This window comes from Oryza sativa, chromosome 12, assembly GCF_034140825.1.
Source record: "Oryza sativa Japonica Group chromosome 12, ASM3414082v1".
Classification (NCBI taxonomy): Eukaryota; Viridiplantae; Streptophyta; class Magnoliopsida; order Poales; family Poaceae; genus Oryza; species Oryza sativa.
The window spans coordinates 2,763,565-2,790,480 of NC_089046.1; the positions used below are offsets into that span (position 1 = coordinate 2,763,565).

Consider the following 26,916-nt stretch of genomic DNA (forward strand, 5'->3'; position numbering starts at 1 on the left):
AATTAGGGACTACTAATTAGCAGAATCACTTATTTCTCTTCAAAAAAAAAAATCAGCAAATAGAATCTCGGCGGTAAAGCGCGCGAGAACAAAAGTAGAGCAGAGGGAAGCTCCTGCTTTTTGGCGCCAAGAATATGGATCGACACCAAATGTCTATTCATCCAGAAACAGAAGAACCAAAACAACAAAATCCTGTATTGATGGAGCAGCCAAACGATCCTACAGGCTACAGGAAGTAGGAAAAGCATGAACAAGGAAATCCTTCATCTATGAAGCAGCCAAATGATTCTGCCGTCGCATCGAACGAGTAAGCGATACAGGCAAATTTCTCTTTGTTTGATCTCTCCTACAGTGTCTTCTACTTTTATCTTATCAAGCCTAAAATTTCGTTTGTTTTTAATCTACACCTATACACTTCTCCGTGGCGTTGTTCAAATTTGATCTATTTTACTAACTTCTTCTATAACGTGATTTATCAAAGTTCTTGTTGATATTATTCAGTTAAACGAATACAACAAACATCTTTTTTTCAGAGCTGCACCTAGTTGGGTTCCTCAGATTGGCATGGCATTCAGTGATACAGAGGAGGCATGGAATTTTTGGGTCACGTATGGAGGTCGGATGGGCTTTGATGTTAGAAAGAAGTATCACAATAAAAATCAAGTAACACAGAAAACTACATCAGCTAGATTTGTTTGCTCCAAACAAGGTTTTCGAGGCAAGGATAAAAGAGATAATTTGACTAAGCATCCTCGAGCTGAGACGAGAATTGGATGCAACGTCCGCATGGGGCTTACACTCAATCGAGTAAACGAAAAGTATGAGATATCTGATCTGGAAGTCATGCACAATCACATACTGCAAACGCCAGAAACTTCTCACTTAATGCCATCTCAGCGCAAAATAACTGAAGTGCAAGCCTTTGAAATTGAAATGGCAGATGACACTAGTATTCAGCCCAGAATCGCTCATGAGTTGGCTGCCCGACATGTTGGTGGGTCATCTAATCTTGGCTACACTTGTCTTGATCAGCAAAATTATTTGCGAACTAAACGTCAAAAGGAGTTGAAATATGGTGAGGCTGGGAGCTTGTTGAATTATTTTAAGAATAAGGCCATAGATAATCCTTCATTTCATTATGCTGTGAAATTGGATAGTGAGGAACAAATAACAAATATCTTTTGGGCAGAGATGATTATAGATTATGCTCACTTTGGTGATGTTGTTACCTTCGATACAACCTTTGGGACAAATAAAGAAAGCTGGCCATTTGGTGTATTTGTTGGATTTAACCACTTTAGAGAAACTGTAGTTTTTGGTGCTGCTCTCATGTATGATGAGACTTGTGACTCATTCTGTTGGCTTTTTGACGCCTTTTTGTCATGCCACAATCACAAGCATCCACAAACTATTTATACCGATCAGGATGTTGCTATGGGAAAGGCTATCACAGAGGTATTTACAGAAACTCGGCATGGCTTATGCACTTTTCACATAATGCAAAATGCAAACAAACATATAAATCGTCAGAAGACTAGTGATGGCTCTAATGTCCTTGCTGATTTTAGTGCTTGCATGTGTGAACATGAGGATGTGGAAAAATTTGAGGAAGTCTTTGCTGATATGAGGACAAAAGTTCGCAAAGGGACATGGTTGGATAGTGTTTATAAGTTGAAAGAGAAGTGGGCTGAATGCTTTATGAAGAATGCATACACATTAGGAATGCGAAGCACTCAATTGAGCGAGGGACTGAACAGTGATTTGAAGGAGTATTTAAATTGTGAATTAAACATTGTACGCTTTTTCCACCACTTTGACAGAGTTGTACAAGGGAAGCGAGATAAAGAGATCAAATCAGAGTATGAATCCAGGAAAAAATTGCCACGCATCTTAATGAGAATTCCTATGCTATTGCAAACAAGTAAGCTCTACACCCCGCAGATTTTTTAGGCCTTTCAGAAAGAATATGAAAGATCGATGACAGCTTATACAAAAGTATTGGATGAGGGCAGGGCATATATTGTTGGGATAAGATCTCTAGATGATGATTGTACAATTGAAGAAGAGTATATGGTTGTTGGAAATCATCAAGAGAGTATGGTGTCATGTGATTGTCGACAGTTTGAGAGGGTAGGAATACTTTGCAGCCATGCATTGAAGATTCTTGATGTGATGAATATTAAGCAATTACCAGATCATTATGTTCTCAAGAGATGGACACGAGAGGCGCGTCATGGGGTTGTCCATGATATATCTGGAAGACATGTCCTAGAAAATCCTAAACTAGACGCTTCACGTTGATATAAGTTTCTTTCACACAAATTTATCAGTTTGGCGTCTCAGGCTGCAGATTTTGAAGAGTGCTTTGCGTTTGTTGATAATGCTCTTGAAACCCTTGGACAGCAAGTGGAACAAATGGTAGAAGTGAATACAAATATTCAGTCGAATTTAGAGACAGAGTTTGAGATACCTGAAAATGTCTCCCAAGCTATTGGCCTAAAGAAAAAAGAGACCCGGTGTAGCACATCGAAGCGAAAGAAGAATTGGGTTGACAAGCTACATAAAAAAAGAAAGAAAAGCCTAAGGTATGTATGTATGCTAAAAAGAAAAAATAAATGAAATTAAACGTTCATTAGTTATTCTGTTGTAAATCACAATTTAGGTAACCACGGTCCACTGACAGGCTAAGAATGGGAATGAAGTAGCACATCCTGAGCCATTAGAAGAGGACATATTGGAGAATAGTACAAAAGAATCTCACCAGGATTTTGAATTTTTGGGTAGCTATACCCAGCTACTGGCGGTATGCTAACCCTGACTTTTGTTTTTTAAGATTTGATAAATTCCAATTTTTTAACTTATATCAGTTTATAAATTTGCAGGGTGATTCAGATGGATATGAGTTATATTCTGAAGGATTTCATCAGTAGCTTCATTTCACTGCTAGTTTTTGAATGAAAAATACTCTATATGGGACATAGTAGTAGTGCGGCAATGCTGTTTTTGTCAAATGAATACTTAAATATTTTATAAGACATGTACTATTGTTCAAGTATTTGGATAGCTTCTTAGTACAGAAGCTTGTTTTGCTGTAGTATTTTGCTCTGTTGTACTATGCTCTGCTTCTGTTCTGTCAGTCGATCCATATTCTTGGCGCCAAAAAGCAAGAGCTTCCCTCTGCTCTGCTTTTGTTCTCGCGCACTTTACCGCCGAGATTCTATTTGCTGATTTTTTTTTGGAAGAGAAATAAGTGATTCTTCTTATTAGTAGTCCCTAATTAATCACAATGGTGGGACCACTGCATGCAACTGTTGATAGAAGGATGTGTGGCATGGATGAAGGCAACGGCAATGTTTGCCGTCAGCCTGAACGGCAGACGATGTGAACCCTATTCTGACCTGGTGTTCTGTAGGGCTCTAATCGCAATAATTTTTTGGGCTAAATATCTTGAAATTTATTTATTTTCCAGCTAGAGCCCCGAGTGGATTGTTTCAGTGAGGAAACATAAATGTTTGAACCACTTTAATTTGGACTATAAACTATAATATTCAGCAATAATTTATGGTCCAAAGCCATATAAAAATAGGGTTAATCACACTTAATTATTTTGCCCACAAAAGCAACACGGCAAAGTTGTTTTTACTCCCCTGCCACAAAATGAATCAACTTCTGGCCGGCTACAAACCTGGACGACAGGAGATGATCACGAAGGGAGTATAACCTACATGGCGGAATTACTAGTATAATTGCATAGATAAACTACTGCATAGCTAAAATAGCTAATTTGTTAACTAATCAAATATGTCAATGGGCACTGGGACGATGGCGGGTGACAACACCATAACAAAGCTTTTGGAAATGTGCCAAGTACTTAGAGCATGGTCCATGGAGGTTGGAGGCCACATGATCGTAGTGGTCTCATGTGGGCTATATGGGCTGAAACCAAATATAGGCCACACCTTCCACAATGGAGGTCACACTAGGGGTGAAAATGGTAATGGTAATTTCTAGCCGATTGACGTTCGTTTCTGACTTTCTACCGGCCGAGCCATATGAAAATAGTAATAGACCAAAACGAAAATGAAAATGGTGAAAAATATGGAAACGAAAACGGAAATGGTTTTGCTGTTATACCGATTGTTTATGTATTTACCGTATTCTTGTAGAAATTACAGTTTCTTATAATATGGTAATTACCGTATTTCTAAATATGCTGATATTTTTAGGGCATGTCTCTACTTGACCCACAATTTAGAGATTGATTGACTCTTCCATTAAATCCCTAACTTGAGTGCATGGCTAAAATGGAGTTAACTTATAATTTATATAGTATAATTGTATAAGCTTGAATTTATTTATACATATAACATACTTATGTAAAGTTAAATATACGTTTTTATAGTTTAATGTTTTCGTATTTGTTACCGGTTTCCGATCTGTACCGACATGTTTCCGTCCATATTGTTCCATTTCCGGTTTTCCGATATCGTTTTCGTTTCCGACTTTACCGTTTTCGATTTTGTTTCCAAGAAAAATATGGTTATGGAAATGGTTGAGATTGTTTTTCGATCGTTTCCGACCGTTTTTATCGTAAGCCACCCCCAACTGTTTTTGTATTTTGATTCCTGGTTACTTGTATGTCAACCCTTGAAATATTTATTATTATCAAATCCGATGAAACTTTTATGTTTTGGGCCCCTATGGCAACCAAAAAAAAATACTCATGTACTTTACCTCCTAATGACCCACCTGTCAACCACTCCACTAATATTTTTCCATCCACCCCATCCCCCATCTCTCTCACCGATTCGCCTCTCTCCCACACTAAACGCGATGCCGCATCTCTTCCCCATCTGAGCACCATCTCATTCTCTTCTTCCCCTATCCGAGAGCTCCCAGCCTCTCCCCTCTCCCCACCTATGCTTCTCCCATCTTCCTTTTCCCGGCCATCGCGCTCGCAAGCCTTCCCACCCTATCGACCAGATTGAGGTGGCGGGCCTCCTTTCCTCCCCTTTTCGTCGGGAGACCGTGCCAAGGCGGCAGGAGGACGAGCTCCCAATGACGGCGCGACCAACAAGCTCCTTGCAGCAGGCATAGATCAGGTGGCGAGCTCCGGGCGGATTTGCTTACAGTGGCGCCCTCACTCTCCTCTCCTGCTCTGGCGTGGTCGTCGAGGTCAACATCGGTTGATGGTGGTGGTAGCTAACGATGACGAGGCACACTCTCTCTCCCACTTTCTCTTTGGATGGCTGCTAACTAGACCACAATTTTCCTCCTTTTCTCCTCAAACCACTATGGCTCCTGCAGGTAACTCTGACACAAATGTAGCCCCTCCCAAACCTCCACCATGGCATTCGAGCCAAGTTATAGGCTAGAACCACAGGCTTGAGACTACGCGTTGGGCATGGCCTTATAACAAGGCTAGTTTGTTTGAGCATTTAGCTCATGAAGTCATGATAGGTGTTAGTTTAACGTACTAGGGTCAACAAGTTCAGGTTGGTGGGGTCACCACCAACGATATGCTGAGGAACACATCGGTTTAGTCGGACATCGTAATCTTACCTGGTGTCGTTGGTGTCATTAACTTCGGTGAAACAATAGTAGATCCACCGGTGGAGTACCCATAGAGATATTAATACTTTTGTATAGTACTAGTTGAGTCTGATTAGGTCTGCATGATCCTGGTGGAGTTGGTGTCATATTCCTTATCAATTCAGGATAATATCCTCATTTGGGTAATCCTCTTATTGCGTTTAGTCCCACATCGGTGATTAATGATGGGGGAGTACGACTTAAAAGGTGAGGGCAGTCCTCACCCATCAAACTAGTCTTTTGGGTTGTGTAGACGTAGGACCTAAAGTTGTGGCTCCGGTTGGGCTTGTGGTAGAGTAGGGCCAATGTGACCTGGGTAGCCATGATTGGTGGGCCGGGCTGCGCAGTAACAAGTGGTATTAGAGCCTAGACTAGTCTTTTGGGTTGTGTAGACCAAGGATCTAAAGTTGAGGCTCCGATTGGGCATATGGTGGAGCAGGCCCAATGAGACCTCTCTTAAAGATTGGGCATGTGTTGGAGCAGGCCCAATGTGAGACTACAATGTAGCGTTGACACGCAGAGAGATGATGGCGGAGAAGCCATGGACTCGTAGCGGCTAGAAAATATATTGATTGGGAAGGAGCGCCCATAATCAAAGCCCCGGAGATGTAGGCTTCGTTTGAACTTCGTTAACAAATATTGTGTGTTCATGTGCCGTCATCTGGCATGTCTTAGGTGATCAATGACTGAAGTGATCGAGAGAGTTAGCTGTCGTTTCGCTATATCAACTAACTTTTGTAACACCTTCTAGTAGAACTATATGTATTCTATATGAGTATTTGGCATTTTCCACCATTGTGTGGGTATGCCATATTTTATATACTGACAGTGGCCCCCGAGTGCTGATCAAACGAGGAGCAATCACACTATATATGTGTTGGGACCTCTGCTGGGAATAGTTCCGACCAGGTAGAGATTGGTAGTGGTTGGCTGGCTTGCCTATCATGATTTGGTTGGTTCAGGGTGAGATTGATAGTGGTTGGCCGGGTTGCCTATCAGCCGGGTTGGCATCTAACCCATCGTATCCTTAAAAAGTTATTTTCACGCGTGCGTTGTTTGTAGTTTGAATAGGATTGGAAAATACGAACCGTTCACTGGACAATTTCAGTGGACACATGGTGGAGAAATCAGGTATAGTGGACTCTGGAAAACAATCATATCACTTGAAAACAACCAAATCCGTACATTTCTATACAATCAAATTAAGGAAACCTTGAAGAGTCTTAGAAACAGGGGACACAATTAAAACTAGCTAGCTAGCTAATATTGTTTTAATAGCATATGCATGTGTGTATAAGTTCTTACATGCGTGGAAAAAACCATTGTACCATTGATGAAAATCTGTGTTGCCCTAGGGTACTTAAGCTAATTTTGCTGGTCCTGAAGTCATACACACCATACATGGGAATCCCTTCCTTTTGCTGATACACATAGCTGTTGGTAATTCTGGTATGGATATCACCCCACTGCCTGGTCAAATCACCTCCCAAAAAGAAGATGCAATTTCCTCCGAATCTCGGGTCGCCGTGATCAAAAGAGAGGATCGCCTTGGAGCAAGCTTCTGAGGAAGACGACCTGACCATCCAAGCTTTTCACCTCTAACCACTGGCCACCCTCCAAATCCGCCTCAAACACCTTGAACTTGATTTCATAATCGTCCACATTTGCTGAAGTGCCCAACATGGGAGAAATAGTACACCTGAACATCAACAGAGTGCCACTGCATGAAATAACAAGGTACTTGCATGAAATAACACGGTACTGGTGTACTATGTCATCGATGCTATATTGCCATTGAAGATGCGACAATGGAGGCTCTGCTGCGGCGCCCCTAATCACAAGCTCAGCACGAGACAATGTGTTGTTATCTCTGATCTCATGGACAAGAAGATCCCCGTTGCTAGTAAGGGCGTAGAGCTTGCCGCGGTACAAGGCGATGTCCTCGTACATTCTCTTGTGATCACCATCATCATCATCATATGGAAGAACTGACCATGATGTGTCAATGCCCGGCCTGAAAGAGACGATGTTGTTATCGATAAGGCGGGAGGCGGCGACGATGAGGTCCGGCGAGCACACGATGATCTTGTGCAAGGTGAACCTCTCGGGCCACGTGCTGTAACGGTTGTCAACGACGAAGGCGTTGATGGGCCGATCAAAGCGGCAGGGGATGTCGATGGTCGCGTTGGAGAAGGAGTTCTTGAGGAAGTGACGATTATCGCATGCCATGATGCAAGGCTTGAACACGTCCATGTGCATCAGCCACCCGTCGTTGTGGGAAGAGATGCACCAGAGCGCGTCGTTAGACATGGGGATCCGGCACGCCACGCCGTCGTCGGCAAGGCTATGGTGGGTGCGCGGGTGCGTCAGGGTGAGCAGCAATGTTTTAAATAGCGGGCTAAGGCATTTAGCGGTTAGCTTCTCAAATAGTTATAGCGGCAGTTATAGCGGGCTAAATAGAACTATAGCGGCTAAATTGTACATGAGAGCAAATAGCTAGAACCCTTCTCAAACAGTTATAGCGGGAGATAGCGGCAGTTTAGCGGGAGATTTAAAAACCTGGTGAGCAGACATGGCAGCGCTGGCGGCAGCAGCTGGCGCTGCTGGAGCGCGCCGAGGCGCCACTGGCTGCAGACGGCGGCGAAGCTGAGGCGGTCGTGGTGGAACGGCAGCGAGGAGACGATCTGGCCGGCGAGGTCCGCCGGGAGGTCCGACCAGCCTGGCGGTGGCTCCAGCTGCAGCGGCGGCGGCGAACTGCTGCTTCCGCTGAAACAGAGCCCCATGGTGGCACGAGAGGAAGACGCGGCTAATTAACACAAGGGAAAGGAGATGAAAAATTGAAACCTAGCTTTGGGCTTAATTTATCTTGATAGCTAGAAAAGGTGATCTTAATTAAAGATGAAAGACAAATCTGTTTCGAACTCGGTTGATGAACTCGGTCAAAAGAGAATAAGAAAAACTATGGATGGACCCAACTTGTCAGCCAGTATAGGATGGACAGTGCTGACGCGTCAGCGACCGTGTGGTGTACCATGTCGGATTTTGGAATATTAATTGTCAGTGGTGCATTTAGGAGTATAAAGTTGTATCTTTTTAAGTTTATTGACCCAGATGAAATCTATGTACTTTAAGGATGGCCTATGTAATTTACTTTAAAAAATATTATTAGATGTTTGAGTCTAAAACATTTTCATTTAAAAAAAACAAATGTGCATCACCACTACAACTAGTAAGCTTAGATATATGAGATTTTTTACTGTCCAGCAGGTTTGAGCGGTACCAAATGCTAGCCGTCAGATGGACCAGATCCAACGGTTGAAATTGATCGGTACCACCAGGTACCGCTTTAGTCACTTAGGTGGTACCGCACCGGTGGAAGGGTAAGGTGGTCTTTTCGCATAGAAAATTTTGGGAAGTCGATTAGAGCAGCGTCTTTCCTCCCCCAGATGGCTAGATGCGTGCTGTTGTCGCCACCGCTGTGTGACCTTGGTCGCCGTCGCCGCCGTGGTGTCATCCCCATCTGCAGATGAGACAGACCAAGACTAGAACACCTGGGGTCGTCGTCAATGGAGCAGCCCAGCACTCACTCTCTGGGTGATATGCCCCAAAGCGGGAGGTGGAGGGCCGTGCCCATGTTGGCGATGGCGAGGTCAAGCTCCGTCGAGGTGGTTTCCAGCTTGCACCGCGGAGGACTCCTCGGCGACGGCCGCCGTCTCGTGCCATCTTCCGAAGCACAGGGATTGCGCAGAGATTTGCAAATGGCAACATAATCTTCAGGAATACCATCTTAGTACTGTACCTTTGTATATGTATTTGTATATCTGTTAATCTACTACCATTAGTAAGAGACTCTGAATCAATCCTCACTGTGCATTCATCAAATTGTCACTGTGTGTTCTCCGTCCAGGCGGGGTCTGGCTTGTCCCACTACCACGGCCGGACGACGGAGCGGAAGAGCGCCCCTGCATGTCTAGAAGTAGTTGTTGCCATACGCGACACAGCCGGCGTGCTGCAGCGCGTCGACACCGGCGGGAAGCCTGCGTTGGTACTTGTGCAACCACGCAGGTGGAACTGATGGCTCAGCACTACGCACGCCGTGAACAGGCCGGCGAAACAGGTGTGCCGCGACAGCATCGACGGGAGGGAATGAATCGGCGGCGGCCGCCCGTGGAATATTTTGCGGTGGGCAGGAGAAGCGTTGGGGGGATTGTGGCGCCTGCGAGAGGATGGGTGGCATGGAGTCCAGGATGATTCCCATCGTGCCCTTGGAAATTGGACGGTTAGATTCAATCTGGTACCACCAGGTACTAGTACCTTGAGGTACAATTTGCTGGACCAGAGCAAATCTCTAGATGTATATATTGGCTCCTTTCACTTCAAGTCAACCAAATCCTTACACAATCTTGTAAACAATCAAAGAGCCTCTCCCAGCGCCAGCAGAGTCTTATGGAAGACAAACCAAGCCAGCTAATTTTTACTAATATATAGCATGTGAGTATAAATCCTTACATGCCTGGAAAAAACCAGCATACCTTTGAATGCTTATATTCCCTTCCTAGGTAAATCAAACTAGTCGCGTTGGTGCTCAAGTCATACACTCCATACATAGGAATGCCTTCGTTTTCCTTATACATACCGCTAGTAATACTGGCCTGTTGTATGTGATGTCACCGCCAGGTGATATCCTCTCCCAAAAAGAAGATGCAATTCCCTGCGAATCTCGGGTCGCCATTACCCGGCGAGCGAGGAATGGCCTTGGAGCAAGCTTTGCTGAGGAAGATGATCTGGCCATCCAAGCTGTTCACCTCCAACCACTGACCACCCTCCAAAAATCAGCTTCAAACACCTTGAATTTGATTGTAGTTCCACCCATGGAAGAACTACCGTCAGGCGAATATTTAGTTGTGCACCTAATCATCAGCAGCTTGCCACTGCATGAAATAACAAGGTAGCGACTCTCATCGGAGCTGAAATTTTGTATCCGTTCCAGAAGCGTCAATGGATGGTGATGCACTGCCCTGATCGCATGCTCAGCACGAGATAGTACTGCATTTGCACTGACAGTGTCAATGTCGTCGTCGTTGATGATCCCATGGACAAGAAGCTCCTCCTTGCTAGTGAGAGCGTAGAGCTTGCCTCGATACAACGATATGTCCTCGTATTTTCTCCTCATCCACGGATAATCATCATCGTCGTCATCATCATCATCACCACCGGTCGTCGACATAACTTCATCACCGGAAATAACCGACCATGAATGATCAATTCCCGGCCGGAAAGCGGCGATGCAGGTAGAGTGGACGACGGCGGCGACGACGAGGCCCGGCGAGCACACGATGATCTTAGGCAACGTGTACTCGGCGGGGTTAATGCTATGACTGCCGTCGTTGTCGCCCAAGAAGTAGTCGAGGCTCCTGATGCGCTGATCGAAGCAGCGAGGTATGTCAATGGCGGCGCGGGAGAGAGGATTCCTGATCCTGTCTCGGCGGCCGAAGCATTGGTACTCCAGGAGCCAGCCATCATCGTAGGAGGAGAAGTAGGGGATCGCGCGGCTCGAATTCGCGCCGGGGACGGGGCGGAGCTCGCCGTCGGGGAGGCTCTGGTAGACGCAGGGGCTACGCAGGATGAGCAGCCACGGCGGCGGCGGCGGCAGCGGGTGTTGCCGGAGCGCGCCGAGGCGCCACTGGCCGGCGAGGTCCGTCGGGAGGTCCGACCAGCATGGCGGTGGCGGTGGCCGAGGATGCGGCGGCGACGGAAGGATGGCGACGTCCGTCGGAAGGTCCGACGAGCCTGGCGGTGGTGGCTGCGGCCGAGGATGCGGCGGCGATGGCGGCGGACTGCTACGTGTGTCGATGCCGAAACAGAGACCCATGGCTCCACGACTGTGGGCGGCAAACACAAACTAAACTGATTGCAAATTTGCCCCTAATAATAAAGTGTAAAGATGAAAAACAAATCTGTATCGAACAATCGATGAATCCAGTTTCAAAATCGGATATTGTTAGGATGGGATGCATGGATTGCCAGGAGAGAACACTATCTGTCTGTATAACGTGTTACGATCCAACTCGAGTCTTAATACGGTTCTATCTTTGGAATTCTGCTAAACTAAAACTATTAACCATGATTTTGGAAAAATTTTAAATCAACTCGACTCTTATAATATAGTATTATCTATGGGTATCAGAATTTTGGAAATTTCGAACCTAAATTGTAAACCATGATTCTCACTCATCAATCAACACATGTACAGTAGGATCATCTGATGGAATTACTGCAGCAAGTAATACTGGAAGCACTGACAAATTGCCTGCAGTTCAATTATTACCTTGACATTCTAGCTAGATGATGATCTCCTCCATGATTAATTAGTTGTAATTACCTTGGAAAGAACCACGTCGCACTGGATCGGCGACTGATGTGCGGTCCACCCGGTGAAATTGTCTTGCTTCTCAGATCATAAACGCCACAGGTTGAATCTGCTGGCCATTCGTGCCGACGCTCTGCACCATAGTCGGCGAAGTATATTTTACCTGCTTCCACATAACCTCCATAGCTCGACGCACGAACTGCCATGGAGCAGCTTGTACTAACGAAGATCGCCTCATCACCCAAGCTCTCGATATGAACATCAGTCCATTTGATTGCTTCGACATGACGAGGTAGTGTAATCTCTTGCATCTCACGGCGGCGTAGGTGCCATCCAATAAGAAGCTCTCGAACAAGCCGACCTGAATGATCTGTGTCGCGAGATCGGAAACCATGGGTTGTTTGGTCTTTCTGTGGGTGGTGATTTCATGGGCGAAGAGGTCGCCTCTCCCGGCGACGGTGTAGACCTTGCCGTCGTGGAAGGCCATGTCGTGGTAGCCCTTGCCTTCCCACGGGCCGGCCGACCACGACGGCGAGGTTCCCGGCCGGCAGCACGCCACCACGTCGTCGGCGTTGTCGTGACTGTAGCTGATCCTCGCGACGACGAGGCCGCCGCCGCCGCAGACGATCACCTTGCGGATGTAGAAGTAGGCGGTGGGGGATCCCGGCGGGTGTTGGCGGCGGAGGCGGGCCGGGTCGCCGCAGTGGCAGTGGCCCGGGAGGCGCACGACCTCGCCGGTGAGAGGGTTCTTGAGGTAGTGGCGGCGGCGAGGGCCGTGCCCCGGCCGCCTGAAGAGGAGCCAGCCGGCGGCGGTGGAGCCGGCGCAGATCGTGTGCCGGTTGAGGCGGCTGAAGCGGCGTCGCTCGCCGCCGGGGAAGCTCTGGAGGGTACCGTCGTGGAAGTTGAGCCACGGGAGAGCCGGGGGCAGCGGAGGCGGCGCCGTCGTCGCCGCGTGGCACCATTGGCGGCAGACGGAGCCGAAGCGGACGCGGTCGGCGTGGGAGGGCAGACGGAGGAGGACCACGCCGGCTAGGTCCGTCGGGAGGTCGAACCAGAGCGGCTGCCGGCTTGCCGGCGGCCGTTGGCGTGGCTTTGCTTAGTCCAACGCCCATGACGCACTAGCTACCTGCCCGTATGTATGTAGGACGTCACGTCCGCACATATATTTGGGAGTTTGAGACAGGGTGCGGTACGTGTGAATAACGGTTCAAAATTTCGGACTGACATTTCGAATCTATGTTAAGATTTCGGCTGTTTTTTTAATTTTTTTTCAAGCTTTTATGAATTTGGCAAAAAAAAGTTCAAATTTGATCAATTTTTGTTAAAAAATTTAAATTATTTCAGACCGAACTTGTCGAAATTTTGAAAGTTTGGATCATATCGGTACCCGATAGAAATAGTGTAAATGATTATTTCGTACGAAAATTTCTATATATATAAGTTGCTTTAAAATATTAAATAATTTATTTTTTAATTTAAAATAATTAAAACTTAATTAATCATGCATTAGACATAAACGGTTTTTTCCTTAACAAAACTCCCGTCGATTCAGGTTTGAAATTTCGGGCACTGTTCACTTGCATGAAACTATGTAGTCCAGGCAAACTATGTAGTCCAAAATATATATATTTATTTATTAACTTGCGAATTCAGTAAAGTTTATTCTAATACGGTGTAAATCTGCTCAATTTTAATTTTTAATTACGAATTTTACGAATTAAACACTAATTAACTTAATACCGAGAATTTTATACTCAAGTTAGAACAACAGGGAACATGGTGTTGCACTTGCACTTACTTCCTGTTCTACCCCTTAAGAGCAAGTTTAGTATAGCCCACTACTAGCTCTAATTTATATATAGCCAATCTAATAGCCAATTCATACAATAGTTGTTTACTATACTATTAATATATGGTCCCACCTGTCATACACACATTGCGTCTTGGAGTCTGCGTTGCAGCTGGCTACAGATCTGTAGCCCGCTGCTCTTCTCTCTCATATTTTATCTCAATAAAATATATTTACAGCGGGCTAATAGCCTGCTACTGTATCTGCTCTAATGGCAACCACAGTGTTTATTTAGCAACTTGGTATTAAGTAGTAAGATGGATTCCGGTGTGAAACAATAATAGTTATTAGCATGTTTCACAATGTTTAATACCTGAAGTGATAAGTAAAGTGGGGTCCACATGGAATGCTTCCCTCCATCACATATAAAACTCAACCCTACCTACGAATCTAAACATACACATATCCAGGTTTATAGCTAGTATTTCTCTTTTTTTTTACAGAGTAGTATGTGAGAAGATTATTATACATACACGAGTAAATAATATATTTTAATAACTTATTGTTAGTAGTAAGCATACTATCCGGTTATAACTACTACCACATACCACAATTGTATATACTCTCTCCGTCCCATAAAAAACAAATCTATGATCGGATGTGAGTATGTACGTATCATAGTATAGTACTATGATGTGTCACATCTGTTTTTTATGGAACGGAGGGAGTAGCTTATTACCCGCTTTTTCTTTGCATTGTGGTTGCTCTAACGAATTTAGCAACAAGTGTAAGGGTTTAACTGCAAAAATGTAAAACCAACCCCCTCCCCTTCCCTTCCTATAACCACCCCACCGCCCCCGCCTCACCTCGCCGGAATCGCGGCCTCGTTCACTCTCGCCTCCACCCGCGCCGCCCCCCACCCTCCGATGCCGGAGCGCCGCCACATCGCCGGAGATCCGCCGTCCTGGTGATCCCCGGAGCACACCCGCCCACCCACCATGGACCGCCTCCTGCTCTTTCGCCCCCGGAAACCGGCCTCCTCCTCCTCCGTCGCCGCGGTGGCGGACGGCGACCTCCTCGAGCGCGACGTCCTCTGGCCCGCCTCCTCTGCCCCAGGCCTCCTCGCCGCGCTCCCCGACGACGAGGGGAGCAAGAAGAAGAAGCGCGCGGGCCCCGCCGCCGTACGGTCCGCCTCCCGACCTGTCCCGGAGACCGCCCCGTTGACCCCGACGGCGGGCGCGGCGAGGTCGGCGCCCGTGAGGATACCCTCGGAGGCCGCGGCGGCGGCGGGGAGGAGGGGGAGGTGGGCGGCGGCGCAGTCATCCGTCGGCGGCGAGGACGGGGACGCCGCCATGGTCGTCCCGCCGCACGAGGTCGTCGCGCGGCGCGCCGCGGCGCACAGCTCGGTGCTGGAGGGCGCCGGGAGGACGCTCAAGGGCCGCGACCTCCGCCGCGTCCGCAACGCCGTCCTGCGCCGCACCGGATTCCTCGACTGAGAGGGCGGAGGCCAGTCGTCTCGTCGCTCTCGGGATAAAACCAAAAAAGTTTTGACCCTTTCTTCCTTTGATTTTGTTCCCCTCAGTTGTGTGTTTCCGGCTATCTTTGATTTCTTCCCCTTCGTTAGAATGGGATGGAAAGAATTGAGGCGAGTTTGCGAGGTGTACAACCCGGCGCAATAACAAAGTTATTCCATCAGTTATAGATGGAAATTTTGGTCCTTACATCTGTTCAATTCAGTATTTGCTTGATTTCTGTTCAATTCAGTATTTGCTTGATTTATGTTTGCTTACTTTTGAGTAGGTGAAAATTTAGTTATCGGTAGCTTGGTGCCATGGATGGAAAATTTAGTTGTTGGTGAGTTCAGCTCACATGCTCAAATACTTATGTTTAGCTACTAATAATCACCCAAAACGGAGGCTCGTAAGGCGCAAATTGAAGTTCTTAGCACCAGAGATGGCAATTGTTTGGAAAACTTTGGAACTGCTGAATTTGGGGTAATTATAAGTAGGATACTGAGAATTTAGTTGCCTCCATGTTTGTTCATAGGCATTGTGTTGTTAATCAGACGTGCCATGTTAAGTGTTACTTCCTCCGTTTCATATTATAAGACTTTCTAGCATTGCTCACATTCATATATATGTTAATGAATCTAGACATATATGTGTGCCTAGATTCATTAACATCTATATGAATGTGGGCAATGCTAGAAAGTCTTATAACTTGAAATGGAGGTAGTATGTTCTAGCTAATGGTGTGGAATTTCATCTCGATACTGCAATCTACTATATAGTTTTGGCTGCATTGCAGTTCGGTGTGGTGGAACCATTCAGATTTGAGTGTTTGAAGTATCTATGTGATTATCTCATATTTCCTGGTTCTGTCCAAGAGAGTATAAGAATGGTAAAAGTTTTTAAGAAGAGATGCCAGGCGCCAGCTGCCATATTGTTTCTGGTTTTCGTTTTAGCTGAAACTGAGGATAAGTTACTAATTCTGAACATTGCCAATAGAGAAACCTAACAGTGGTGTTTAAGATGAACATTGTGTTTGCTTTTGTTATTTTTATTGGCAAATGATTGTATCAATGTATAGATTGTAGGCAAGTTGCTCGTAGGTCAAACAGATCTAGTTGATGTAGGAACTAGGAAGAAATGTTTATCTAGGTAGTTGGTACCAAGAAAAACACATTCATCTTAAAAGCATAGATGTTGATTCCTTGGAAGTCCTTTACACCATTTTTTGGTGGTCCTTCAAATTCACTACACATCTCAATAGTTATGCTTTGCTGTAGATCTGGAACCACTGCACGGCGTTCTAGTATTTTCATGGAATCATCTGCTCTTATGTCTTGTCCAGGACCAGATATAAAGGAGCTGTTTGCCTATTTTGAATTGCACCCACTCTCATTTCTTTCTGTGCAGCTGATTGCCTTGTCACCCCTCTGTTCAGGTATAAGGACCACCACCATTCCACCGCGGTGTAGCTAATCTGCTAATGATACCTCAAGTACACAAGTTCCTTGGATTATCCCCATCAAGAAACAGCTAATATGTCTTTGCCATCTTAACTTGTGGGATAAAGTTGTTTGGTTCAGTCACTTCAAAATATGATGCCATACAATTCAGAAAGCTAATCAAAGAAAGAGTGAATAAATATGGTCCATATAGAAACTCTGAAGTTAATTGAAGAAAACAGTTGATGAATACGGCCATCCACCTAGCTGAGACCAAATTATATACAAGGACATTATTAATTTCAAATTTCTGAATTAATATGATAAAAAAATACTAAACTAAGACTCCCAAGATGAATAAAACTTATATTTATCAATTCTTAATTTCAGAATTATCAAATCATGAACAAACTAAAATTGAAAGTCCAAGCTGAGTAAAAATTGTACTTACTAATTTGACTTTCTAAACCATTAAATCAAGCAAATTACTCAGTAACTGTCGATATATATTTGTAATAAAGTTTTATACAAGTATTTGGTATGCAAATGTAATATAAATAGCCCGTGGGAATACACATGTTAACGATGACCTGCCAGTCTGTCACTAATGTGGCACATTATGCATAGTTTTATGTTTATGGAGGCAGTAGTACAATCATCAAATAATTGAATCTTGAATGCTTGATTTGTGTTGTTTCATCACTACTAAGAGATTGCAAGAACATGACTAGTCGAGTAGCCATTTGAACAAGAGAACATGACTGAGAGATTGTGATAATTGACACCATGACCATCTTTTGTGAATTGGCACATTTTGTCTAGTGCTCTAGTGATCTGTCAGATTAAGAGCAATGAAGTTCTCTTGTTCAAATGGCTGTTCTACATATACTGTCGTCATGGATGCGCCCCAATGCTGCATTTATCTTTTGTATGGTTTTTCTTTTGTCTTTTAATGAAGTACAATCAACTTCAGATTTACACATCCACTCTCAAGTTCCGTACTACATGAAGAATTTTGTTCAGAAGGGCAACTGACCATTAATATGGATTTTGGAGCTTTATTTTACTTCAATGTAGGTTCCATCCTTAAGTTGTTTATAGAATTGATACTGACCTTTTTTGTGTTGTCTGGATGCTAAAAGTAACACTATCTTTACATTAAATCGTTTGATATCCCTTTCAGGATCAGGTCCACTTTCTTGCTTTTATTTGATTCCTTCAAATTATTGGGATGTCAATTTATTTGTCCTGAGGGCTGTACATTATGAGATTCAACTGCTCTGAACATGCCATATTTCTTTCATTATGTACTCCTGCTGACCATAAATTATTTAGTGAGCATGTGTGATGTCTAGCTCATACTTGATTGTACCCAACTCATGTTTTCAGTATAAAATAAATAGCATATGCTGCCAAATGGTGTATTCATTGACCATCTCTAGATGACCAGCTGCTTACTTTATTTCATTGTTTTGGCTTCAACATGTATTGATCCGATTGCAATAAGTGATATAGTCTGCAATGGGCATGCAATATGTTGCTTCATAACCATACTGATGTCCTATTGTAGTTCTGGTGAGACAAATATACGACGTGTGTACAAATTATACTCATGGTAACCCAGTCTCAGCGAAGTTTTGTTTATCATCAATGATGTATGTATGTATATATAGCCACATGATGTTCAGAAGAACTACTACTTGTTAATGTAATCACATTGATGATGATCAGACAATGATAATGGTAGTTATGCAGCATGGATCTAAATATAGTCTGGAGTGAAAGCATCCTGAAAGAAAATATTCTGAGCACCTATCTGAGATCACTGTGCTCTTGTTGGCCAGATAAGATATACTTTCTGTGGTCATGTGATCTATGTGTTTGTCCATACAACTGTTCTGTTTCTTTGTGACATTGCTGGTGCCTGGTGGCATGGCTTTTTGCTGTGGTCCAGTCTCCAGGCTATAATAGTATGTTCTGTTATGATCCAGTTCACAACTTTATGATGATGCTGCACCCCTGCAAGGAAAACAGTTTTGTTGCAGTTTGCCAATGAATATGCTGTGGTGATTCCTCCTCAACTACTTCACTGGGAGATGTAACAATAAACCCTAGTACTCCTGAGATGCCAAGCATCCAATGCTCACAAGGCAATAATGCATGCAGTACAAGAGCAAGTGAATTTACACCAGAGCTGATGCATTTCATGTTTGAATGCCATCCATAGATCCTATAAAATTGTTGTTTGAATGGAGCTGAGGTCCAAAGTATGAGGTTTTCTTGGCAATTGCTAGGTCTTCTGGAAACCAGTCATCTTTTGCTTTAATCCTGGGAATTTACTGAAATTTGGCTTGGCTACTGTTACGAGTGCCTTGAAAAAAGAAGAGAGAATCCCAGATGGCTTGATTAGATTTTCAACGTTTGAATTCACACTTCACAAACCCTTTCCTCCTCGGAAGCCTGAAAATATGTTGAATTCTAGTACACATTCCACTGCTAATAGTACTTGTATGCACGGTGCTTATGTGATGCGTGGTGGCTGTATGTGTTTACTGATCTGAAAACGTCCTGAATTCGCTGCGTGGACTATCTCAAACTTTGAAGTCAGTCCTTGGTTGAGCAACCCACACGTGTACAACAATTGGACCTGACTCTGAATTTCTGAAAACTTTGAATTTCAACAGCCATTTCCAAGGTACTAGTAGCACTAGGAGTACCTTTTTGTGGCTGCAGCCTGCATGGATCGTAGGTGTAGACCAGAACAGCATCAATCACGTAGAAAAAGCATCATTAACTATGGTTAATTCGGTAGCCTAAATTGCACACCGGTTTTACATGGCTACAGTTGGTGCCCTGCTTTTCTTCCTGTCTAGAAATGAGATCAGATCAGACTTGTTGTTAGTCAGAAAGTGTGATCTGTCAAAATGGCCTAACCATCTATCAGCATGGAGTCTGCTCCAGCTCCTTTGTTGAACTATATGTGCATTAGCCATAGTGGAGATGGAATCATGGAATTGGAGTGAACTTGTATGGACTCATGAATCAAACAAAACTTGGACCATGGTTGAATGGTCAGTTAGAAGCTGCTTGCTAGAATACAGAGCCATGCCATACAACTAAATAGAAGTTTCTTGCTAGGCTCTCTTCTGTCAGATCCCCAAATTCAACAGAATGTAGAATTCCAGTCTCCGAAATTCCCATCCACATTCCAAAAACCGGATGAAGAAAAAGGTAATTAAAGAAGCTGGATTCATTGGACCGGTATGTTTGGCATCCTTCAACAATTGTGCTGATCACCAAATTAACTAACCATACGTTGAAATGGTATTCAGTCGAAGGCGACAGAGCATAGCATCACGGCGACGTGTGCTTGGAGCAGAGACGCGTTGCATGAATCATCGCAGAGCGAAGACAATGTTACTTCTGTTAAAAAACTGTGCCACCTCGCTCGCAGCTCTGGACTGAAGGTGTACGCGTTCTTGACACAGACCCAGTCGCAAGCAGTAGCTACGTAGACAGGAAAGACTGTTCTAGATTTGGACTGAATTGCTTGCACTTAATTGTAGTGATATAGGGTGTGTTTAGTTCCTGAAAAAAGTTGAAAGTTTGAAAAAGTTGGAAGTTTGAAAAAAAAGTTGGAAGTTTATGTGTGTAGAAAAGTTTTTGATGTGATATAATGTGATGGAAAGTTGGGAATATGGGGAAACTAAACACGGCCATAATTGATTTAACAGATTTGGACTTAATTGCTTGCACTTAATTGTAGTGATAAATGATTTAACAAAAAGATAAATACATCGTCAGTCCTTAAATTTGGACCGCGACATCACGACAAATTGGTTATCTAAATTAAATTTAGTTTAATGTATCACCCAAGATCTAAAAACCCATTTAACAAATCTCCGACGCTGGTGTAGTTATCTAGAGTGACAAATGTTTTTCATTTAGCCCCGTTGTTTTAGATTTATCCTTTTATTTTGAACGACTCGCACTAGATAGTGCAAAGTTCTATTAATAGAGTAGGAAAAAGATTTGTCCTCAACCCAACTTCTCTCTATACTCTATCGATCTTCTCCTCTTTCAGAACAAGGAGAGAAAGCGGCAGCAACATGAAGTGCGGTGAGCATAGGGTGGTGCAAAATGCGGGAAGGGAGGGAGGAGGCAAAGTTCGGTGAGGGTAGTGTAGCGTCTTTTTGTCATCACCACCAAGGATATTCGCTAAGCGCCTCATTACCTTCAAGTCACATGAGGTCCATCACTCATCCTCATAGTGACCATAGCAACTCACCGAACTTGCGGGATCATCCTCTCCCTATCGCATCGTCTGTCTCTGCTCTGAGACCTCTGCCTATCGATAATTGCCCCCCCCCCCCCCCCCCGTGACCGCCATCTCTTCGCCTTTGGGGAATGACGGGGAATAGGGGTGGTAGTCGGATCGGGGGTGTACTGTAGGGAGAGGGCTAAACGTAAAATGTTTGCCACCATGGATAGCCTGGTCGTTGCACAAAACTAGCCCAATTATACATGTGAATACATTAAATCAAGATTACATATTATAGTTCTAGATGAGCAATTTACAATATTATGGATCTAAGTGATACCCAATCTAAATTTAAAGACCGACCATGTATTTTATATATGTTTAGAGAGCCTGCTCAAATGAATATAATCTGTACATCCTTTTATATCTGCAAACCAAGGAAAACAATGTCCTCAAGGACGAGAGGACGTGTTGGGTTGACTTGACCTAGTCATTCAGCCTTCCACTAAAACGATATATATAGTCGATCTACGTTGGGATAGTCTACTTATTTATACGGAATGGGTTAAATATAAATATCATATATTAGAAACCTAATAAATATTTTCTCCGATTCAAAATATAATGCATCCTTATTATCGATATACAGTGGATCCATCCTGGGATGATCTACTTTTTCATATGGAATGAGTTAAATATCATATACTATAAACCTAATAAATGTTTTCTCTATTTCAAAATTTAAGGCATCCTTTCAAATTATCAAAATCAATATTTGAAAATTTTAAATAATGACTGGACTAAAAGTATGAGTATCTAAGGCCATGCATGTAGCTAGAAATCACGTTTCTCTATTTAAAAATATTTTCATATAATATTAATTTCGTAATTGTTGATAATATATTATGAAAGACACTAAAGATAAAGTAAAGATAAAGTATAATGTTTGAGAATGTGTAAAAGGCTAATACGTCTTTTAGCATGCAGGAAGTAGTACACTGTACACTGTACAGAAACAGCTGGTCTCACGTAGAAGGTCTTTAGAGAAATCATATCGTTAAAAACGTGATGCAAACAATCCACGGCAATAATCCAAACGATCAGCTCCATTGAACAGGTCATTAAAGAATCTCTCATTCAATTCTCTTGGCAGTACTCGGTGCTTGGTGCTTACTGCTAATATATATAATTAGCAATTGCTCTGGTGCAGTGTATGAATTGAAAAGAGTGAAAACTTCATCATCTTTTCCATTGCATGGTCATGGCAACTGCCGAGCAATTCTTTGTGACAGCATGTAGCTTATATAGGTGATCTCAGCTGAAGGACTGCAAACTTACAATAATGCTAGCTGAAAAACACTCGCAGTTACCATCAGGGAATGCCAATCATATGCCTTTAACTCCTTATTAACTATTCTCTCCGTTTCATACTACAAGATATTTGATTTTTTTTCAAGTTTATAATAAAATTTAGCAACATTTATATAATATATCAAATTAGTTTTCCTAAATCTAATATTGAATATATTTTAGTAGTATATTTTTGTGTAATGAAAAAATGTTACTCTGTCTTAGATTTGATTAAGTTTAAAGAAGTTTGAGTAGAAGAAAAGTTAAATAGTGAAACGAAGCGAGTGATATTGAGCTTATTTGATTAATTTAGATAAGTGTACACATACCCGGTCATTACAGCCCTAGTGTGTGTGTTTGAGGAGAAGGGAATTGAGGAGATTGGGAAGATACGCAAAACGAGATGAGCCATTAGCTCATAATTAATTGAGTATTAACTATTTTAAATTTTAAAAATGGATTAATATGATTTTTTAAAGCAACTTTCCTATAGAAATTTTTTACAAAAAACACATCGTTTAGTAGTTTGAAAAGCGTGCGCGTGGAAAACGAGACTCAAATCTCCCCTAGCTCCCCAGAACGAACAGAGCCTTAAAGCAACACGGAAGTAATTAACTCCTCCGATCCATAGGCTTGTCATATACTCGTGTCAGTTCAGTTCAGTTCATAGGAGTAGACCTTGACCTGGACTTCGATCAATTCCTTGACTACTTCAGTCAACGCGAGTAGTTTGTTGCTTTATCAATTCATCATCGTCTTTTTGCGATCCTTTTTTTCAGAACTTCTTTTTACGATCTAGTCAGCTTATTAATTGACTGGTTAATTACTTTAAGCATCGCCATCAACGATACCTTCATCGATATCATTATCTTACTACATTCATGTCTACAGTCAAAAGACGTTTACACACGTACTATGCTTTAGGGGGTAAAAATAGAATGGGTATTTCCTAACCGCCTACTTGACCCGAGGCTTGCGGGAGTAATATATGGGAGGAAAAAAAAAGAGATCCCAATACTATCCGAATTTATTAGGAAAAAATGGGTTAGGATATGGGAAGACATGTATTCACCCGTATGTCCCATGTTACAAAATATGTACGAAAACTTATTATAAATCCACCTAAAAATATGATAAAAGATTGGCTAATCACTATTTTACGTGCTCACATGTACTATTGTGTATTTTTTTTTGATGTATCTCTTTTAGTACTTTAATTATCTTATTATATTTAATATCTATGAATTAGAGAGATAAATTAATATCGGTTATCAAATCTGATTTGAATGAAATAATATGGGATAAGTGATATTTATATGGCACTATCTGTATCCGGTTCCGAATTTAAAAGAAAATACATATAAAATTATCATAATCCGACCGTAACCGCCCATTTTCACCTCTACTATAGCGCCCCGCATGTACATACAAATTGACGGCACAAATTAAACCGATCAAATTAATTAACTTGTACAACGACACGAATGTGCTAGCTTTTGCAATCGTGTTAATTCTAGCTTTCGTGCTAATATAGGGCTATTTTGGTTTGATCCTACCAAATTGTTGCCGTTTTAATAGTATTTTGGCTAGTTTTTTATTTGTACCAAAACATGCTAGTAACACATATAACACTACTATAGAAATGATCTTCACATGTGACCAAAACTTGTTTTCGCAGACCAAAACTTGTTTTCGCAGGTGACCACCCACCTGGAGCCAAGTGTTTGCGAAAATTGACATTTTTCTATGCGGACGCAACAACCGCATACGAAAATGCATATTCACATATGGCGTCCTAAGAAGGCCGCATGCATGTAAAGATCCGATTTTTACATGCGAATAAGTAAGGACGCCTCACTACAACGATTTTCTAAAAATTTAAAAAAAATAAATCCAAAACCCTTGATCGGGCACCGCCTTGGCAGCCTGTGAGTCCATCGCCGTCGGGTGCCGCCACTACCAAGGCCCCTCCGCTAGCTCCGTGAAGGACAGAGCCATCGTCGTCATTGTCGATGCAGTCCGCCGCCCACCGTCGTCGAGACCCTACCGCAAACAAGGCCGACAGCGACAGATCCATGAGGGAGAGGGCCGCCGCTGTAGAAACCGCATGGGGGGGTAGGAAGTGAGTAGTGGAGAGAGAAATTTGATATTTTAAGGCGTGGTGAACTGGTTGCAGGTCCACTTGCGAAAATAGGTTTATTTTTGCATGTGGTTATTTAAGAGCCCCCAACAAAAATTGATTTTTACACATGGGCTTCTTAAGTGGCCTTATGCGATAATACGCCTATTATTATAGATGTGTTTCTTAAGGAGCCGTATGCGATAATGCGTTTTCACATGCGACCCTGAACTACCCCCCCCGAGCAATTTTTGCATAAGCGACCAATTACGGCCTGCAATGCACAAGGGCCCTCATCTAGAAAAATCGTTACTACTAAAATTTTGGTATTGCCTATATGTTAGCATGGTAGCATACCAAAGTCCATAACTCTCTAGCTAATTAATCTACTTCACTAACTTTGACTATCAATAACTTTAAAAATATTTAGTTTAAAGGAACTATAACAAGATATATATATTTGTCTTTCAAAGCACTATAATAAAAGTAAACATTCATTTATTTATTATATATATTATAATAGAAAAATAAGGTCAAAGATATATTTGGTAGGCCATGTTATTGTCTAAAATGTCAATTAAAATGAAACTGGAGGGAGTACTAGTACTGTAACCACCCTCCCTCTCCCTCTGTGCGCAAGTCCACACGTCAACCATGGCCGTACGTATTGTCCATGCATATGTAAACTTCTCCGAAACCAATTCATTCATTTCACGCGAACTCGAGCCCCACACATATATATACACATCCCAAGATCACAAATCGAGTGTAATTAAATTTGTGATTTGTGAACCTTCTTCAATTCTACCTAGCTAGCAATCTATTGAGAGGTGAATTGAAGTGCATGCATACAAGAATATATAGATGGTGATGAGCGGCGGCGGCGGCGGCGCGAGGATTGTCAGTGATCCGGCGGCGACGCCGGGGTTCCGATTCTACCCGACGGAGGAGGAGCTGATCGGCTTCTACCTCCGCCACCGCCTCGCCGGCACGAGGGCCGACGACGTCGCCCGCGTCATCCCCGTCGTCGACGTCTACGGCTACCATCCTTCCCAGCTCGCCGCCATGGCCGGGGTGGCGACCGCGGGGGACAGGGAGCAGTGGTTCTTCTTCTGCCCGAGGGCGGAGCGGGAGCTCCACGGCGGCAGGCCGGCGCGGACCACGCCGTCGGGCTACTGGAAGGCCACGGGCTCGCCGTCCTTCGTCTTCTCCTCCTCCGCCGCCGCCGCCGCCAGGGTCATCGGCGTCAAGCGCACCATGGTCTTCTACCAGGGCCGCGCCCCCTCCGGCACCAAGACCAGGTGGAAGATGAACGAGTACAAGGCCGTCGCCGCCGCCGCCGCCGACGACGACCACAACGCCGCTGGCGTGGCCGTGCAGCTGCCACCAATGGCGCCGCCGCCGTCGTCCTCCGCGTGCGTGCGGCTGAGGAACGAGCTGAGCGTGTGCCGGGTGTACGTCAGCACCGGCACGCTCCGATCCTTCGACCGCCGCCCCCTCGACGCGCCCCCGGTGATCAGCCACCATCAACCTCAGCTCCAGCAACAACAACGTCAGCTGCCATCGTCGGCAGCGGCGGCGGCGACGAACGGCAACCTCATCGCCCTCGCCGGCGGGTACGAGTGCTCACACGACAGCTCCGGTGGCTCGTCGGAAGATGCCGCCATCGACTGGAGCTCGCTGATTACCGCCGCCACCGATTCCGCTACCGCCGCCGTTGATTTCAGCTTCAACGACGACATCGATTTCAGCCCTGCCGCTGTTGGCCCATGGGCGCCACAGCTTTGATTGATTGATTATTTGTGCACACTGCATAATAACTGAATTACTAGTAATTAGTAGTAGTAAGTTTGATCAGTGCTTGCTAATTGCCATAGTGTTCTATGTTCAGGTCAACTCGATTGATTTATTACCTCCCAAACTCTCAATTCTGCTTGTCTTTAATTTTTCTTGAATAAATTCTGAACTATGGCCTGTTCTTTTCTTACGAAGATTTCTTACGAAGATGAAGATTCTACCTCGCTTTCCGTTAGCACGTTTTTCAAACTGTTAAACAATGTATTTTTGTGTAAAAACTTTTTATATGAAAGTTATTTCAAAATATCAAATATATCCATTTTTTAAGTTCGTAATAATTAAAACTCAATTAATTATACGCTAATAGTTTTCTTATTTTGTGTGCCCGTATTTAAACCGAATATTTATGTGTGTTAGCAATAGCATGATGAATGGCAAACAGAAGGCTTTATTAAAAAGTCATAAGGAAAAACCAGGAAAGAAAAGAAAAATAGAGTGCAAATATAAATAATAAAAGTTCCAACAGAAAAAACACAAGCATACAAAAATTTAAGAAAGGTTAGAAAAAAAATGAAATTCTAAAGTGGAGAAATATAATGCATCGGATGAGAAAAACTCGAAAAGGAAAAATCAGAAAAACTATAAGAGAAGGAATCTAGGATATTGGTGACAATCGTACGTTACAAAA

General features: G+C 43.5%; 2 protein-coding genes and 1 pseudogene across 2 annotated transcripts; all 3 read left to right on the forward strand.

Moving 5' to 3' along the window:
• Positions 1–564: 564 nt before the first annotated feature.
• Positions 565–2,930, forward strand: LOC107279624 (protein FAR1-RELATED SEQUENCE 5-like; annotated as a pseudogene).
• An 11,693-nt stretch (positions 2,931–14,623) lies between these two features.
• LOC4351544 (protein S40-7) lies at positions 14,624–15,468 on the forward strand. The gene has a single exon (XM_015763489.3). The coding sequence runs from the start codon at positions 14,750–14,752 to the stop codon at positions 15,245–15,247; it is 498 nt and encodes a 165-aa protein (XP_015618975.1). The 5' UTR covers positions 14,624–14,749; the 3' UTR covers positions 15,248–15,468.
• Positions 15,469–25,199: 9,731 nt separating this feature from the next.
• LOC4351545 (NAC domain-containing protein 90) lies at positions 25,200–26,418 on the forward strand. The gene has a single exon (XM_015763955.2). It carries the CDS (start codon positions 25,296–25,298, stop codon positions 26,217–26,219), a length of 924 nt encoding a protein of 307 aa, XP_015619441.1. The 5' UTR covers positions 25,200–25,295; the 3' UTR covers positions 26,220–26,418.
• Positions 26,419–26,916: the final 498 nt, after the last annotated feature.

Excerpts from the sequence above, each read along its gene's own strand:
- LOC4351544 (XM_015763489.3), top strand. The coding sequence starts at position 14,750 with ATGGACCGCCTCCTGCTCTTTCGCCCCCGGAAACCGGCCTCCTCCTCC.
- LOC4351545 (XM_015763955.2), top strand. The coding sequence starts at position 25,296 with ATGGTGATGAGCGGCGGCGGCGGCGGCGCGAGGATTGTCAGTGATCCG.